Source organism: Vigna radiata, chromosome 2, assembly GCF_000741045.1.
Source record: "Vigna radiata var. radiata cultivar VC1973A chromosome 2, Vradiata_ver6, whole genome shotgun sequence".
NCBI lineage: Eukaryota > Viridiplantae > Streptophyta > Magnoliopsida > Fabales > Fabaceae > Vigna > Vigna radiata.
Genome location: NC_028352.1, coordinates 1,889,638 through 1,908,275, shown reverse-complemented (window position 1 = coordinate 1,908,275; position 18,638 = coordinate 1,889,638). Strand labels below are relative to the sequence as shown.

At 26.8% G+C, this 18,638-nt stretch overlaps 1 protein-coding gene across 1 annotated transcript; it reads left to right on the top strand.

Moving 5' to 3' along the window:
- Positions 1 to 2,681: 2,681 nt before the first annotated feature.
- Positions 2,682 to 4,555, top strand: LOC106756507 (expansin-like A2). The gene is made up of 5 exons (XM_014638968.2): positions 2,682 to 2,993; positions 3,096 to 3,205; positions 3,331 to 3,509; positions 3,872 to 4,004; positions 4,093 to 4,555. The coding sequence occupies exons 1-5, from the start codon at positions 2,879 to 2,881 to the stop codon at positions 4,336 to 4,338; spliced, it is 783 nt and encodes a 260-aa protein (XP_014494454.1). The 5' UTR covers positions 2,682 to 2,878; the 3' UTR covers positions 4,339 to 4,555.
- Positions 4,556 to 18,638: the final 14,083 nt, after the last annotated feature.

Sequence of the window (18,638 nt, the reverse complement as noted above, 5' to 3'; positions counted from 1 at the left end):
AATATATAAAAGAAAAAAAACACAACCACATTTTTCCAAGATAATTGAAACTCTTACTTAGTGGGTTGATGTAAAGATAAATTATTACACTTATATTCCATTTAATTTTAGATTCTAATATATGCCAATTGTTTTAATATAGAAGAACAAAGGAAGTAAGAAAGCTTAATTTCTGAAGCACTAATAGATATTTTTTGTTTGTTCGTGTTATGAATATTTGATATCTCAGTAATGAGAAATTAGTTAAAAAGACAATATATTAAATAGATGTTTTATCTACAAATGACGTTTCAACCTTTAGGAAGTAATTACTGAGATATAAAAATAAAAACGGATTTTGAACTATTATGTTTTACATAATAACTTATAAGGCCCAACAATATGATGTTTCAACTTCAACTTTAATTGGGTTATTTTTAGTTGTGTGGTCAATCATAAGTGTTGAGAGAATATATTTAATTGATTTAATAAATTTTAATTATTTTTTAATAATAAATTACTTATAAGTTATTTTAATTATATTTGGAGCATATACATCTGAATAATAAGGATATGTGTAAGATTATTTTATCAAGACAAATAAGTGTTAAAAGATAAAAAAAAAATACCAATTGTATCAACAAATTGACGTAGAAAAAAAAAATTATTATTGATTAGTCCAAACTTAAAAAATGTATGTCTTAGAAGTAAGAAAAATGTGTTAAAAGTTTTTCAAATAAAATAAATTTATAATATAAAAATACGAAAATTTTTCATATTAAATATTAATTTTATAAGATGAAATCAAATTTAAAATTCTCTTCCATAACATTTTATTCTACAAAATCATTTATAAAATAAAGTCCAAATTCACATAAATACGATACATTTATCTTAAACTTAATAGGTTTAATGTCTTCACCTTTTATTTGAATAGGTTTTGTACCTTAAAATGATGGTATCTCTTGCCTAATTATAGTTTTTATTTTCCTGTTCGGTCTAATTTCTTTCACTAATTTGGCATTTACCCCCTAAAAAGAAGAGATGGTGAAAATTTGTGAAAATGAATAAGGATGGTGATTAGGTGAAAATGTTATTGAAGAACAAAAAGCCAAAAAAAGTTAGGAAGTGATTTAGTAGGCACATTATATATATACTTTCTCAAGTATATTTGGAAGAAAATAGACCGAATAAGAAACATTATCAACTTTGGTTCTATTCTTTTTCTTATGGATAATAATATTTTAAACAATATTTTTTTGACAATATTTGAACATCGTATTATTTTGTGTTTAATTTCACAATCAATAATAATAATCATAAATATTACTGTGGATCAATCACAAAATAAAATATAAATAATGTTTAAATATTCTTAAAAAAATATTATCTAAATATTATTAATTTTTTTTATTTGCCAAATGGGATGTGAGTTGTAAACTTTGTTCCTAAATTCCTACTCATCAACAACACAACAACAATCATTTCCCATCACTACCTTCTTAAAACCTTCCTTTCTTTTTGTCTTTCCGAACGCTCTACGCGGAAACCTTTTCAAAAACAGAAACAGCATGCCACGTTACCTCGTTTTCTGTCATTTCCTCATTTGATAATTTTTTCTAATAAATATAAAAATTTAATTTTTTTATAATTATATTACCTTTATAATATATATATATATATATATATATATATATATATATATATATATATATATATATATATAATATATATATATATATATATATATATATATATATATATATATATATATATATATATAATGAATATCTGCTAATATATATCTTCGTTCTCACCTCTCAGTGATGGACAGCTGTAATAAACTATGTAGCCACCCAGGTCTTGTTTCTCCCTTCACAATGTGTGATTAATAAGCCATTGACTATGACCATTTAGGTTACAAAACTAAATAATTAGTCAGTTAATTGATTAAACCATTTATTTAATTGAATGATGCAATTAATTAATACATTTTTTTTTAATTAAAATTACTTAAAAATTTACGAGAGAGATAAACATTAATTAAGTCTAAATTAAATAAAGCATTATCTTTTATGTTGAATCTTCCAAACTTAGTCGAGTTGTCCCACACTAAAAGGAAAGCAAGAATTTTGATTCTTTACTAATTTACTATTTTTTTTGTGATCAGCCTCTAATGTGTTATTAAGTGTAACACAGCATCCATTAATTTGCATCTAATCCGTAGCCTATCGTCCATTAATTTGCATATTATTCGTAACCTTCAATCAATTAATTACAAAACACTGATTAATTTATGAAAATCAGTGTAATCAGAGAAGACAGTAAAAGAAAACCGCGGAAATTCTGTAGTGGGGTGGGGAAAGGAAGTTCCGGAAGTGTGAAAAAACATCATGATACCTCGTAACAGTTAAAAAGAAACAGAAGAACACGTCGTAGCAGTCACCAACAACAGCTGTTTGGTATTGGCGCATAGAGATATGCAGAGTCGGTGAGTGCTGTCAGAAAGTGGCCCCATTTACTTTTTTCTGCTGCCGCGTTAACTAAGTGCGTCTACCCTTTTTCTCATTACCAAACATGACTTCAATCTGTATATAATTCTATTTTCAATTCAATAAATTTATTATTTTTCTATAATATTCAATTTTAATTAATTTTTTTCTTATATAAAGTGTTCATCTTTCAAACAGATTCATTCTTATCAGTTACAAAGCCCTTTTGAAAAATCTGACGTGTGTGACCAATTTATCAGTATTCCTCTCAAACTTTCCCTATATATATCCATTATATATAATACCTACCTTCTTCCCCTTCCTTTCTCAACCAACCTCTTCAACTTACTGAGTCATCTCAGAACAATCAAAAATCCAACTCATTGCATACTGTAACACACTCATACATGGCTTTCCTTCTTCTCTTTCTCCTCTCCCTTCTCGCTTCTTCTGCCACTGCCTGCGATCGCTGCCTGCATCAGTCCAAGGCTTCCTATTTCTCCAAAGCTTCTGTTCTTTCATGTAACCACATTCATCTATTCATCAGTGTTGTAATTGCCTTCGATTTTCATCTCTAACCAGGCCAAATAGAATGATCTTATGTGAATTTTGTGTATGAATCAGCTGGGGCATGTGGGTATGGGTCTCAGGCACTGGACTTAAGTGGTGGAAACCTTGCAGCTGGTGTGGCCTCTCTCTTCAAAGATGGAGCCGGTTGTGGTGGCTGCTTTCAGGTTTGTATGCAAATCAGAAGCACCATGGCATGTTAATTACTACTATTATTATCACTGTCCTCACTAATGTAATGTAAGTGATTAACATTTTTGTTTTGTAATCAATGGATGGCATGTTAATACAGATAAGATGCAAGAACCCAAGTGTTTGCAGCAAACTGGGTACTACAGTGGTGCTGACTGATCTTAATCGCAACAATCAAACTGACTTTGTGCTCAGCAGCAGAGCTTTCTCAGGCATGGCTCAGAAGGGCAAGGGCGAAGAAATATTGAAACTTGGCATTGTTGACATTGAATACAAAAGGTGGGCTTAAATCAGTTCAGTTTTAGATAAAGTTTTATCCTTTTCCCTTTGTTCTTCTTTTCCTTTTCTCTTGCTTTGCCAGCGGTTTTGCCCTGTCCCCACTCCCCACCTACCGGCCCACCCACCACCTATACAGAACAACCATGGTGGACCAACCTTTTAATATTGTGAATCCCTACCTCAATCATGTGCCACTGTAATGACAGTAACGGTCTAATGTCTTTTTTTATGTACAATAATCTTAATCTATGACCCAATGTCAATCTTAATCTATTACTTGGCTTTAGCCATGTGGAAGTGATTAGATAAGACGAGGTTTGAAAGAATGCTGACTTTTTCTTGGTGGGTGTTTGATGGAGCAGAGTACCTTGTGTTTACAAAAATCAGAATTTGGCGGTCCGTGTGGAAGAATCGAGCAAGAAGCCAGATTATTTAGCAGTAAAATTTGTGTACCAAGGAGGTCAAACAGAGATTGTAGGCGTTGATGTGGCTCAGGTGTGTTGTCAGACAGAAAACATTATCAGTATTTTGTTTTTTGAATGAATAAGGTTTTGTTAACGTTGGTTGAAATTTTGATTATTAGGTGGGGTCTGCGAATTGGAGCTTCATGAGCAGAAACCACGGTGCAGTGTGGGACACAAGTAGGGTACCAAAAGGTGCATTGCAGTTTCGTTTGGTGGTAACAGCAGGGTATGATGGGAAGTGGATTTGGGCAAAGAAGGTTCTACCTGCTGATTGGAAAACTGGTGTGATATATGATTCTGGGGTTCAGATTACAGACATTGCACAAGAGGGTTGCTTCCCTTGTGATGATTCCACCTGGTCATGATTCATTGCAACTCTATATAACCTACCTACACATACACACATACTCTAAGTCTAGTTTCACAGACCAAATTATCATACTTAGAAATCATGGAGTAGCTTAATTCAATAAAAATTTTAGAACATTCTTATTTCTCTCTACTTCTTCACTTTCTATTCTTTCTTGTGTTCTTGTTGTAAGTTGCATTCTTTTGGAATATACGATTTACATTTTGACAGCATCTTTTAGATGAGCATCAGAGGTATTCATATAGGAAAATCAGTGACAGAATTGGACACAAAACTACCATACTACTAGCTATCCATGTATAAATTTGGAAACAAAAATCACCTGAGTAAAAACATAATTGTTCTAAGTTACCTTTCAAATTCTGTCATTTTCATATTTTTTCCTTCTTAAATAAGTTCTGGTAACGTTTTTATATAAAATCGAGAGATGTGTAGTTCAGAGGATTGATTTATTGCACACTGTTTTCTGTTTTCTGGTTTTCATTTATTCAGTTTCAATACTAGTTGTAGAATTTTGTACAAAACAACAACTCTTGTGGAATCAGCGTGAGATATTAAAAATGGGAGTGCGAAGAGAGAAAAACGGGTACAGATAACGTGGGCCGTACCATAGTCAGGTGCATTCAATTTCATAAGACTCATCAAGAGTGAGTAAAATTAATTGAACTCTAAAAATTCCACTGAATTGAAAATTAATTGAATTAAATTATTTTGTTTTAATAAATTAAAGTAAATTATTATTTAATAATCATGAAAAAAATAGATAAAAAGAAAAAAATTATCATTACTACAAAATATAGATTCTCCCATAAATAATAAAATTTAAAAAAATCAATTTATTGTACTTACCTCTCACACTCAAAAGATTAATCAAACTCACATCAAAATTTAATGCAGCCTTTAACTCACAACCAACTTTAATTCAAAATATTAAGTTTATAATTTTTTATATATTTGTTATCTTTCTCAATTCAACTTAATAATCCACACTAAATTTTCTCAAAAGTTTTCTCACTAAAAACTAGTTTTTAATGTATTTAAATCAAGGATAATATATTTAGACAACAATTTTTTAACAACATTAGAACTTTGATTACGTGTCAATTTGTAATTGGTCAAAAATTACTCCACAATCAATAATAATAATCATAAACATTATTGTGGAGTAATTTTTTACCAATCACAGATTGATACATAATCAATGTTCAAATGTTGTTAAAAAATTGTTGTCTAAATATCATTATCCTTAAATCAAATCACCATCTCACAATTTTCTCTTAATAAACTTAATATTGTATTTGGTTGTGCATAGTTAGTTTTCATAGATATTTAAAACGCGTTGTAATTTATACACATAACTAATCCAAAAATCTATGTAGGAAAGTAAATTTTTACAATTCTTGTCCTGTAAATTTTTGTTTTCTTCTTTAACTTTTGGTGTACCGTAAATTTACTTGTTATTATTTTTCAACAAAAACATATTGAGGACAAAAAAAATTTAAAAAAAATCAGAAGCATTCCATGTATAAAAAAAAAATATTAAAGTGAATTACGTTAGTAATCTTGAGATTTTATAAAAGAAAACGAACTTTTTTGACATTTTGATATTTATAACAAATTTTATATATATATATATAAAAAAAAAAAAACAATGTAGTTTTTCATTGACAAATAAATAGTTATCATGTATGTGGAATGAATATAGTGTTTTCTCTTCATATAAAATGTGGTTATACATAAATTTTATATTTCTTTTTATGATGCTTGTTTCTAAAATATATATTTCTATTTATTCAATCACATTAGAGTATAAAATTGAATATAGAATAAATTACCAAGTAATTATAGACAGATGTTGAGTATTTTTAAACGTCTTATCATTATCAATCAATTTTCTTTTACTTTTTTTTTTTGTTTTCACTTACATCATAACACAATTTGTTTCAAATTAATTGGTCTAAAATTCTGGTGAGATTCGAAAATTTTTTGGAAGTTCAAGTTTTTAATTTAGTTATTTATTCAAACGGGGGAGAGAATATTAGCAAAAGATAATTTGACAATTCAAAAATTAATAGTATAGTAAATACTTATTATAATTCTTTTTATTTTAAATTTGTATTTTTAGTTTTAGAGTGAACTTTTTATTAATATTAACATAATCACGATCTAATTAGGATAATCATAATTTATTTTTATATTAATCAATATTAAAGTTAACTGTCCTAATTCATAATTAATCGATTTACTTCTATGTCAAACAATGATCTGATTAATAAATGACCAAACAATAATATAATACAGTAATAATTATATATATATATATATATATATATATATATATATATTTATATATATATTGTTTATAAGAATTAGGATAATGATATTTAGATAACATTTTTAACAACATTTGAACATTGATTACGTGTCAATTTGTGATTGATAAAAAATTACTCCATAATAATAAACATTATTGTAGAGTAATTTTTGACCAATTACAAATTAACACATAATCAATGTTTAAATGTTGTCAAAAAAATGTTGTCTAAATATCATTATCCTAAGAATTATTTGGGTGTTATTTAATATTTTGGGTGTAGATCTATCGTAATTAATATAGCATATTTAATGTTTCTTGACCAATTTATGTGAAAGAAGGATAATTATAACAACACTTTACAGCTTATAAAGCGTGATTGGAGCGCTTCCTTCACTATTAGAAGAAGGTGTTTTAATGGCAAAATGTTTTCTCGTACTAGTTCGCAACAAGAACTCTTTAATAGTTGTTAAAGGCCGTTGAAATTATGTTTTCCTTGTTTTTATATATACGAGGATATAATTCATGATAATATGTCTTAATTAGTGTCTTGGTTCATACTTAAACTTCAACTTAATTTAAGTTTGTACTTAGTAAGAAATAATTTTTATGTGGAAAAATATTACGTATATGTGAATTAAAATTCTAAGTGATAATAAAAATTTAAACTAGGATAGTCTTAGAAATATTTAGTATATGTTTCGTATGGGGTGTAGCTAGTAATTCTGGATTTGAACTTAAAGGTGGGCTTTCGTTAGCTTAGCTGAAAGTTATAATATAAGGTGGGTGATCTTAGTACATTAGGGGTGTTGTAGGAGAATTTTCCAATCGTTTTCATATATTCAGAATGAAAAGTAGAATCATAATTTTTTTTCCTATATTTTTTCTTCTTCCTTCTTTCCTACATAGAATGGGAAATGGGAATTATAGATTTCTCATTCTTTGAGTATTTTTTAAGTAAATTATCTCTTTTTGTATGTTTTTTACTTTTTATTTTGCTGGAGGTTTTAGTGAGAAAGTGTGAAAGATTAAATTTGAATTTAATATCGAAAATTGGATCATTAGATTTTGATGATTGTTTATTAATTAATCTTTGTTATTATTATTATTTTTCATTTATTTCTTAGAAAATACAGACAAGTGTGGATTTGTTTTAGCGCTAGATAAAGAGAGTCAACGAGTCAGTCAACTCTTGTTTTGTTGCAGCAATGTGGAAAGTGACATAAAAATATGATAAATTATTTCATCGTAAATTATGATAATATAAAGCGAACGAAGAAATTTGGACATTATACTTCGTATATTATTATTCGTTTTTTAGCTGATGATCTGTAAGAAAACAAAAAATAAAATAAAATATTACTTACATCTTGATTAAAACAATTCATAATAGTATAAATATATTAAAAAAAAAAGTTATAAGATATGAATGATTTATTATTTTACTTTTTTTGTCTTTTTTGACTTAAATGTTTGTAAATAAGAAAAGGCGTTTGGATGGGACGCTCCAAAAATATTCTGCAGTCGTGTGTGTATATAATCTCGACCACTTAAAAATCTTAAATTTGTTCTAATTATTTTTTTACATTTACCATCCATCTTAGGGTTAGAATATTTTAAAATAAGGTGATCTTCGAAATTATAATAAATTTGGATACCTCGTTAGGTTTTGTTATTTCGTAAAAAAATATTAAAATAAAAAAATAAAACAAATAAATACAACGTATATGGACTACGTTAAAGTTGTGATAAAGTTTATTTTTCACAAAAATGTATGTACTATAAAAAAATATAGTAAATATATAGAGTTAAAATATTAAATTACTTATACAAGTGTTTATAAATAAGAGTGAAATTAATTGAGTTTTCATCACAATTATTTTTCTGAAGAAAATATAAAAAACTTTAAAAATAGTATGTTTATAAAAAGACTAACATTAACTTTATTTTTCTTTAAAACACTTGTTATTTTAAGAAGTCATAAAATCACTCTTCAACCAAAATCTCTTATAAAAACCCTACTTTCAAATATGTTAAAAAACATGAATTATTCTCATAAATTTAACAAATAAAAATTTATATCTTTAAAAAATTGAAAAATTACTCACATATATTACTTCAACTTCTTTTAAAAATATCAACACATCTAACTAAACTATGACAACTCCTTATTAGTATTCATTTTAATCTAATTAGCATATTATCTTTACTATATTAAATAATGAAAATTTTCAGTATGAAAAAATTTAAAACAATATTATTTATATTTTTTTTTATTTAATCCAATTTATATACATAAACTTTTTAATTTGAAAATAACTAAAGTAAAAATAATTGAATCTAAAAATCTATTATAATTTCTCATAACTGAAAAATTCAAATAACCATAATAACAACAGTCACATTAATTATTTTAAGAAAATAAAAGTAAACTCTATAAAGTGAACGATTAAATCTAAAAGAAAAAGCTACAAATTTTGAACATTTTCATTCCCCCATTCTCATAATAGTAAAGTAATAGAATAGTGAAAAATATTATTTCCACACAAAAACTACATAGAAAATGAAATCACTTTCCCTTTTTTTAACCCCAAAGTCAATATGGATAATTATATTTACACAATATTTTTTTGACAACATTTGAATATCATCCATGAATCATTCTGCTGTGATTGGTCCATGGTGGTAATTATAATTATTATTATTGATTATGAAGTAATTTTAGATCAATCACATAATAACACATAAATAATATTCAAATATTATCAAAAAATGTTGTCTAATTATCATTATCTATTTTGTCATGCAACAACTTGCAAATAATCAAAATTTTGCTTGATAATAATATAACCAAATCAAGCTTTTCCAATTTCCAAGTTATAAATTTTTGTAACAACTTTAAAAAGTAATCCCGTTTCATCAAAAGTCGAGATACATTGTAATATCCATTAAATAAGAAAAACCATAAATTAGAATATTAAACTAATAATAAATCATTTTATTTAATGTTTTCAACAATTTTTTTGATTTAATTCAACTGCTTGCAAGTTAAAATAATTTGTAGTTGATATTATAATTATAAGATTATCATAATTTTCCACTGCTATCGCATTTATCTTTATTATGCACGTAGCTGGTTAGCTCAATTTGCGCCTCATTCATAGCTTTGGATATATTGTCTCAATTATAGGAATAGTTCAAACAAAACTGCCTTTATCGTTTATTTGCATTAAAATTTCTCGAAACTTAATAAAAAATATAATTTTTTTTCTGATTCTACATATCCATTCACTTTAAGAGAACAGATCAATAACCTTTTTAATAATATCGCTTAAGAGTTATATTATTCCTAAGATTTGAATTAGAGGTTAATCACATAAAATTCCTTGGTTCAAACCTTAATACTGTAACTTTTCCCTTCTTTATTTATAATTTATGTAACCAAATTATCATAATAGTCAAGATTAAAAAAATAACCATTTAAGTTGACAACAATAATGTTTTTTAACTATATTTTTATTTTAAATAATATTTCCTTTCTCTTTTAAATATTTGTCATTATAATCTCTTACTTGTTTTAATTAGATTCATTTAGTCTAAAGTTATTAATGAAAGACACATTATTGGTTGGATCGTATTACAAAATTACTACTATATATATAATTAAACTTACCCAAAGAATGGAATAAAGTTTAATGTATAGTTATAAAACTATGGGTTAAATATGTTTTTAGTTTCTATACTTTGTGGCGATTTTGGTTTTAGTCCCTCTTTTAAAGTAAGGTACAATTTAATCCTTCAATTTTAGAAAACTTTGGTTTTAGTCATTTTTACCAAATTTTTTTAACTTTATTTGCTATTTCAAACACGTTTCATTATAGCATTTGGATTGTTTACACTGTTTGACACGCGTTTGAAATAGCAAATAAAGTTAAAAAATTTTGGTAAAAATTACTAAAACCAGAGTTTTCTAAAATTGAAGGACTAAATTGTACCTTACTTTGAAAGAGGGACTAAAACCAAAATCGCCCCAAAATATAGGAACTAAAAACATATTTAACCCTAAAACTATATACGGATCAAATTTAAAACAAGCTAGCTGTCAGTTTGATGCATAATAGTAAAGTGTGTTGAGACACTTTGATAATTATTATAAACCTTTTCCCATACTAATTTTCTTATATTATTTATATGGAAGAGTAAGTTATAGTTAAAAAAACATTAACTCGAATTTGTATAGTTGTTATTTATTTTTTTCTCATAACTTTTAATTCATTATGATTTCTAATTAACTTTCTTAAAAATGCAAACATTTCTAGAAATTACATTTTACAAATAAGTTTATTTAATTTTATGTCTTAAACTAATATTTTGCATGTAAGATTTCAAAATTTATTATGTAATATTTATTTATTACGTCAGATATATAATTTAAAAAATAATAATTAATCAGCATAATATATATATATATATATATATATATATATATATATATATTAAAATTACAATTTTATTTTCACAAAATTCAAATATAATTTAACAATATTTTAAATGAAAATAAGACTATATCACATCTTACACTTTATCACGTGTTAATAATCAAAAGAATTATGAAGCAGTTAGCTTTACAAGTAGTAATGAAAACATAATTTATTATTAATGAAAATCATGTTAACTCTTAATTAGATTATCTATTTCATAAATAATATCTGATTTTGAATTAGATTATAAATTATTAAAACAAATAATCATTTTGTAATGTGTCTAATTCTGTTATACGGGTTTTACGAATTTTGCAAATTTTTCATTTTGCAAAATAGCATTTTTAAGAACTTAAAATGGGATAAATAAATTATTTCTACTAGTTGTAGCTTTCAAAAATGGGTTTAAAATATTATTGCTTATTTTTATATTATTGTAAAATTGATTGATAGCATGGTTACGTGAATCAAAATCAAAATATTGCTTATTCTTTAAAATATATTATTATGAGTATATACCATTTTAGTTTTAGTTCATTGTTTTGATGGCATCCAACATCATTTTGTCAAATTAGATACTAGTACACCGTACAATTTTAGGAACAATTTAACATGATTTTTTTTTTCTGATAAGACTCATCATACATTACTTGTACTTGAACAATTAATATACTATATGATTATAAACAACGTTATGGATCATTAACATCACTAAAACATAAGATCATTTCAACACAAATATAAAACCAATCCCACACATTCCAATTATGTCTTATAAGATATTATAGTCAATTAAGTTAGTTGACTCAGTATATGCAAATCTATCATCCATGTTTAGAGTAATTAACTAAATGCATGATCAACAACAACATTGCAACTAAACAATGTTGAAACTAAGATTAGAGAAGACTTAAGTCTCTCGCAAAGATCTATATAATTAAAAGATAATGAAAATACATGAGCGTTTCAAAGTAAAGAGTTTAATTTATATCTTTTGTAAACATCATTAAAACTCACTAAAATGTTAACTTAAATGTCGAAATAAACTTCCATTTCATGATTGAAACCGAATGAATTTAAGATAGAAAATTTATCTATAAATAATTTCAAGAAAAAAGTGGAAAAAAAAATAAGGTCTGGACGGTCAGATAATACGACTGGTCATGAAGAAGTATAGGATGACTCAACGGATCAAGGTAAAGATCCATCCTAAAGTGATTGATCAAGAGGAGAAGAAAGGCGATAAGATTAAGTTAAGGTAAAACGAAATGAGAAGTGTTGGACCAGCTATTGGGCCATGATTAAAACTTTACTAATTCTAGGCCTATGATGACAACTATAAATAAGAGGTCAAAGGTAGGAGGTGGTTAGTTACATGGAATGTTCATTTACTCCTAGTATTTACTTTCTCTATCTCCACCCTTTATCCACTTATTGACTTGAGCATTGGAGTGTCTTTAGCAGGTATCCGGTCGGACGGGATAGAAGAAGACCCTACATTGATCAAAAGGAAACGGAACGAGCGACCAACTGGGAAGGACGAAGTGATCAGACGTTTGGAAGAAATTGTGTAGGTGGAGCCAGACGACTGCACAACCGGAATAGTAGACTATTCTATAAATTAAAATTGACTTATGCAAAAATTAAAATAAGAATTTACATAGGCTTTAGAAAAAAAAAAAAAAAAAACTATCGCAATGTATTTAAAAGAAGTTTACTTAAATATCGCAATGTAAAAAAATGTCTCCTTTCAAGCAATGATCCCGTGCAAGGATTACAACGGGTAGTAGCTACCTGCCATTGGCATACAAAACTTTTTATTTATGTCAGTTGCAACTTGTGTGTATCCACTACGATGACCCATGACTGTAATCATGGAAATACTGACGTATATCTACGAGTATTTGGGAAATAAAAAAATCATTTCAATAAAACTACTAATTTTAAAATTATTTCATACCCTATATCGACTAAAAGAATACTCAAAACGTATACTAAAATCAACGATACTGCTAAATTTATTGGGTGCACCAGAAAATAGTACAAAAGGAAAACTGCAGCAAAAAATAACAAAATTTACCCGTTTTGTTAAAAGTATACGACCTTAATTAACCATAAGAAAACTTAAAATAGAAAAGAAAACACAATCAAATTCAATTAGAAGATATAATGGTTGAATTTATGCAGAGGAGGAGGTTTCTTGAAAATATAATATCAATAAAATCTAAATCCAACTACATATTAATTTTTATCTAAAATTTTAAGATAATAAATTAATGAATTTTCGTGATTTATTTTTTTTATTTTTATTTAACATGATTTAAACAAAAGGAAAGCACACTAATGACATTAAATTAATCCAGTAGAGAAAAAAACATATTGGGAATGGGTTTTGGAATCGACGAGCTTACGAAATTTCCTTTCCTATTGAAAAATGGAATTCGTACTGGTAAGCTTCTGGTAATTAAAAAGAAGCAGCAGATCGAAAGCACATGTTTTTGGCTCCCACTTGTAATTTCTCAGACATATTATACTACGTAGTAAAGTCACGTAAGCACTGTCTGTCGATTTATTTATATATTTATTTATTTAATTTTGTGGGCCCTGCATGCGACAAACTGAAAATTTATCATTTTGGGAAAAGGAGAAAAAGAGGCAGAAAATTGAGAAAATTCGAGGAAAGAGCATGGGAAGTTGCTTTTTGATGACACAACAAATTTGTAAGACTTTGATTTGGTAAAGGTATTAGCACAAAAATCATATTTAGATAATATTTTTTATTAAACTTAAATATTATTTACGTGTTATTTTTTATTAGTTTAAAAATATTTTATAATCATTAATAATAATTATAAATTATGTTATAAATCAATCATAAAATAACATATAAATAATGTTTAAATATTGTAAAAAAATATTTTCTAATTATCGTTAGTACAAAAACGATTAAAGAGTATTTGTGTCTGTGTTTCATCTCATGATCATGATCATTTACATGTGATGGAGAGACCTATTTTTGCTCTTGGTCTTCGCACAAGACTTCCAAGTCAAACCCAAAATCATATCCATTCAATTTTATTTTCTATTTTTGTTCATATTATTATTATTATTTTAATGTTTCTGTGACTTCAAAGGAAGCAATGAAAATAATGTTGAGGACGCGGAGATGCTTTTGAATTCGCGATTAAATAACTACTTTGCATCATTTCTATCTAATCACTCTAAAAAACTTTTGCAATATCGACAAATTGACTTCACAAACTAATTAATCATTAACAAAATAAACAAAATAAACCTACTTCTTTTCCTGTCTATTACTTTATTGCACTATTTTTTAAGAGTTAAATAAATTGAAATTTCCTTTTATTTTAAATTTTGTATATATACTTATATTTTAAAATTTTAAAAATAAAATTTTACATATTAAATTTTTTATACGTGTTAAATAGTCTTAAAAACTTAAACGTCGCATTAAAAATACATTAAAAAACTTAATTTAGTAAGATTTAAAAAATATATTTATTTATATATGTATGTTCTTTGAAGTTACTTACTATTTTTACCATTAATAACCTATATGGTGGACAAAAAAAATTGTAGTTAATGTTTATCCGAATTTATGAGTAATGTAAGTGTTGGTTATTCCATTTGTTTCAGAGTCTTTTAAATTAAATATAGGATTGAATGTAGTTTTTTTTCATAATTTTTAAATTAAACTAATTTAATGTTTTATGATTTAACTTAATTGATTTTTTGTTTTTTACTGTAAAATTAATATTTTTTAAATACTAAAATTGTTAATTAAAAGGACTAAAATAATTTTTTAAAACTATCATCATATTCATAATTTTGGCTTATTCTTATATTCATACATAAATTACACAACTCTATGGCTTAAAACCAAAAAATGCGAATTTATTATTGTGTTTTGGTAAATAAAATTTATAATCAAATCAAATCAAGCTATAAAATATTTTTTCAACGAACATATTTATGTATTTATTATTTTTTAGTAAAACCAAGACAATAACTTGGTTTGAAAATTGATTTCTTTTACTGAAATCCAAATGAAACCGTCAACAAAGCCTTCTCCAATACTTTGGTTAGATATGTTTCATTATTAACTAAAATTCTCTTAAAGTGACAAATTTGTGTTGTCGTTTCTAAATCATGAGAGTTAATAAATAATAATTTTTTTTAAATAGTTTTAAACAAAATATAAGGATAGAAAAAACTATTAAAGAAATAATTGTAGCTAATTAGAGTTAATTACTAAACATATTTTAATTCCAAGCCCATTAAAATAATATTGTTAAAATCAATTCACGCATTTATGATATTATTATTTTGCAGTCTGAAAACTTTCTTACAATTTTATCTCAACAAAGCATTCGAAATATTGTTCGCTTTACAGTATAAATTTTTTGTTACGGTTGTCATAAAAAAGGCAAAAGTTTGAAAAAGTTAATATATTTAAATTTTATTTGATCTTGATTTCTAAAACTATAAGTATACTAGAAGAATTTTTATTTTTTGAAAGAAAATCATAAGTTTTAAATTTTATATTTTCTTAATTTTTTTCTTGGTTTCTATCCATATCTAGTTTAAAGGTTAAAAGTAAAGAATGTTAATATATAATTAAGTAACACAAATATTTAGATTAAGATAATATAAATGAGATATAGTTACATATTTTGCCCAATAATTTTATTTTAATGTTGTATTTTCTTTAAAAATAGTATATTTTTAGATAAATATTATGAATGGTATTTACAGCATTATCTGTTAAGCTAAAAATATAGTATAAATATATAATTATTTGAAAATTATAATTTGTTAAAAAGTATTAAAACTTAGACGAGGTTATGATGATTTGAAATATAACTGGGTGATCCCAAAATTTGTGGAATCTATTCATTATCGAAAGTTCATCAAACAAGGTTTCTTTTAGTTGATTTTTATGATGATAAAATTGCATCCGTTAAATGCGATCACATGCATATTATGATTGAAGCTTATTTGTCTCATAGCTGAAAAAAGACACTGGGTAGGTTCTCCCAATTGCATACCAAGTCAAATAGAGTTTAAATTTATAAGTATTTTGTTATATAATAATTTCTTTCTAATAGAAGATTAATGTAATTGTTTTGGATAGTAAGATTGAGGTTAATTTTAAATCTTTGTGTGACAGGTTAAATGATTTAATTGTTGTGTAAAAGATATTTGAATGTCAAAGTAGTTTGAATTTGACAGTTCAAATATTAAATGTAATTACATATTTTTTTTACCTCAAACTTATATTTATAGATTTTGGATTAGACTTGTTTTAAATTAATAACGACCTAATTATAGACCAACGGGTGATAATCATACTTTGTCTTTAATAGCTCAATATTAAGACTAATTTTCTTGAGAGTTGAAAGTTCGATTTTATGTCTGACCATACGATCGCAAGAATTGTCCAAACAACATAAGCGTTATTTATTTGACAAATATATCTACGAATGTAACAAAACACGTTATTAATAATAAATCTAAGAGATTCAATTCAATATCAAAATTCCAACTCGCATGGTTTAATACCAACACAAACCTCAAGGGTATTTATCCATCAAAGCTCACAATCATAAAAAATAAAAAATACATCCAAAATGTCACCTCACATAATCTATAGGTATATAACTTGGAGTTTGCTGTTTAACATTAATTATAGTCATGAACTTTAATTAACCTCCCTTATCTCATAATATATTGCTCTAGAAACAAAATAAAGTTAGAGAAGTCATGCTTCTCCTAGAAAACTCATTTACAAACCAAACTATATTACTACGACGTACACTAAAAAAAATATTACTATAAGATATATGAAAAGTTTAAGTGATAAAGTTACAAAATCAAATATTAGACAGTAAAATATGTAATTAAACTAAAAGTAAAAACATCACGTGTCATTTATATTAAATAATTTTGCATTTTATTCTTTTTATTGTATAGCTTATAGTATATTTTTTTTTTTCTTTTCTGTACAAATGTTGAATACTACATTGAGGGAAAAAAAATGCAAGTTTCATATTACTAAAAAAATACCATCACAATATATAATAAAAGTGAGAGAAAAAATATGTTATTATACAGTTGAATCGGATACAAAGTCGTATATTATAATGATATCAAAGGTTAATTAACATATATGTGTTAAAATTTTCACTTACACCTAAATTTTTCCTGGTTGATTTAATAGTTAATGTCGTTGATAAGTTTGGACGATTTCAATTGGCAATTAATCTACTTATGTTTCCAACTTACGAGGCAAAAACTGTGTAAGAGACTCATTATTCTTCTAATTTCTATTCCACCTTCCAATTTCCATTCAGCTTTCAAATACATGGGTTCGTTATACCTTCAACTTTCAAGTCACACCATAGAATCAAAATTTTCAGATTACTCTCGACTATTCTAGCTCCTTTTAGTATTTGAGACCAAGGACGTTTAACGGGTCAAAATACGTAATCACGGTTAATGAATTGAGTAAAGTAATAAACTATCTACGAAATTCTTACTATAAAAAAATAATACTATTTTTACTTAATGTTTGGATAAGAAATATAATGTTAGTTAAAAATAAGATAAATTTATTTACTGTAATATGATTGTTATGTTAAACACAACCGGAATGTCACCCATCCCAGAATTTCTCCAGAATAAGCACACTTAACCATGGAGTTCTTATGGGTTAGGCTACCAAAAAGCAAAAGCATTTTTGGTGATATGAGTAGCCAAATCAATTCCTTTAAGCTATCCTTCAACCGTATAGTCCCATACCTATACAGTCTCTAGATCCCTCTCATTCCGGTGTATGTTCGATTCGTCCATGTACCCCTTCCACTGGAAGCCTGCCAGGAGCCGCTTCTTGTCCGTGCCCCCTGCACCATGCCTCTTGCACCGACGATCACTCCCCGCCCTTGTCAGTGCCCGGGTGTCACATGCCCACCAGCTTCCGTCTGGTTCGTCCTCGAACCACACCGTACTGGGAGAGGCTAGACTCTGATACCATCTGATACGCCTCGGCAACTTACAGGGACTGTTGACTGCCCCCACACATCACCACAAGGCTTTCCAGTGTGCTTTGTCCTCACTCGCACACTTTTCGGGAAGACTTCCCGGAAAGTGTGCGAGTGAGGACAAAGCACACTGGAAAGCCTTGTGGTGATGTGTGGGGGCAGTCAGCAATCCTTGTAAGTTACCAGAGCGTTACACAGACCATTGAGCTCGGCCATTCACCAAACTAGCCTTTTGGTCATGTACCGATCTGGATAACTACTCTCCAACTTGGTGTCACCTTGGTAAGCAAGACACCAAGTCCAGTGAGCTATGCACCAGCTTGGATAAGTTAGACATTGACTTAAATAGAAAGCCATTGAACCTAGACCATCAAACAAACTGTTCGATTTTGAATTGGACTAATTGAAATGAATAATATTACAACAAATTAATCTTAAA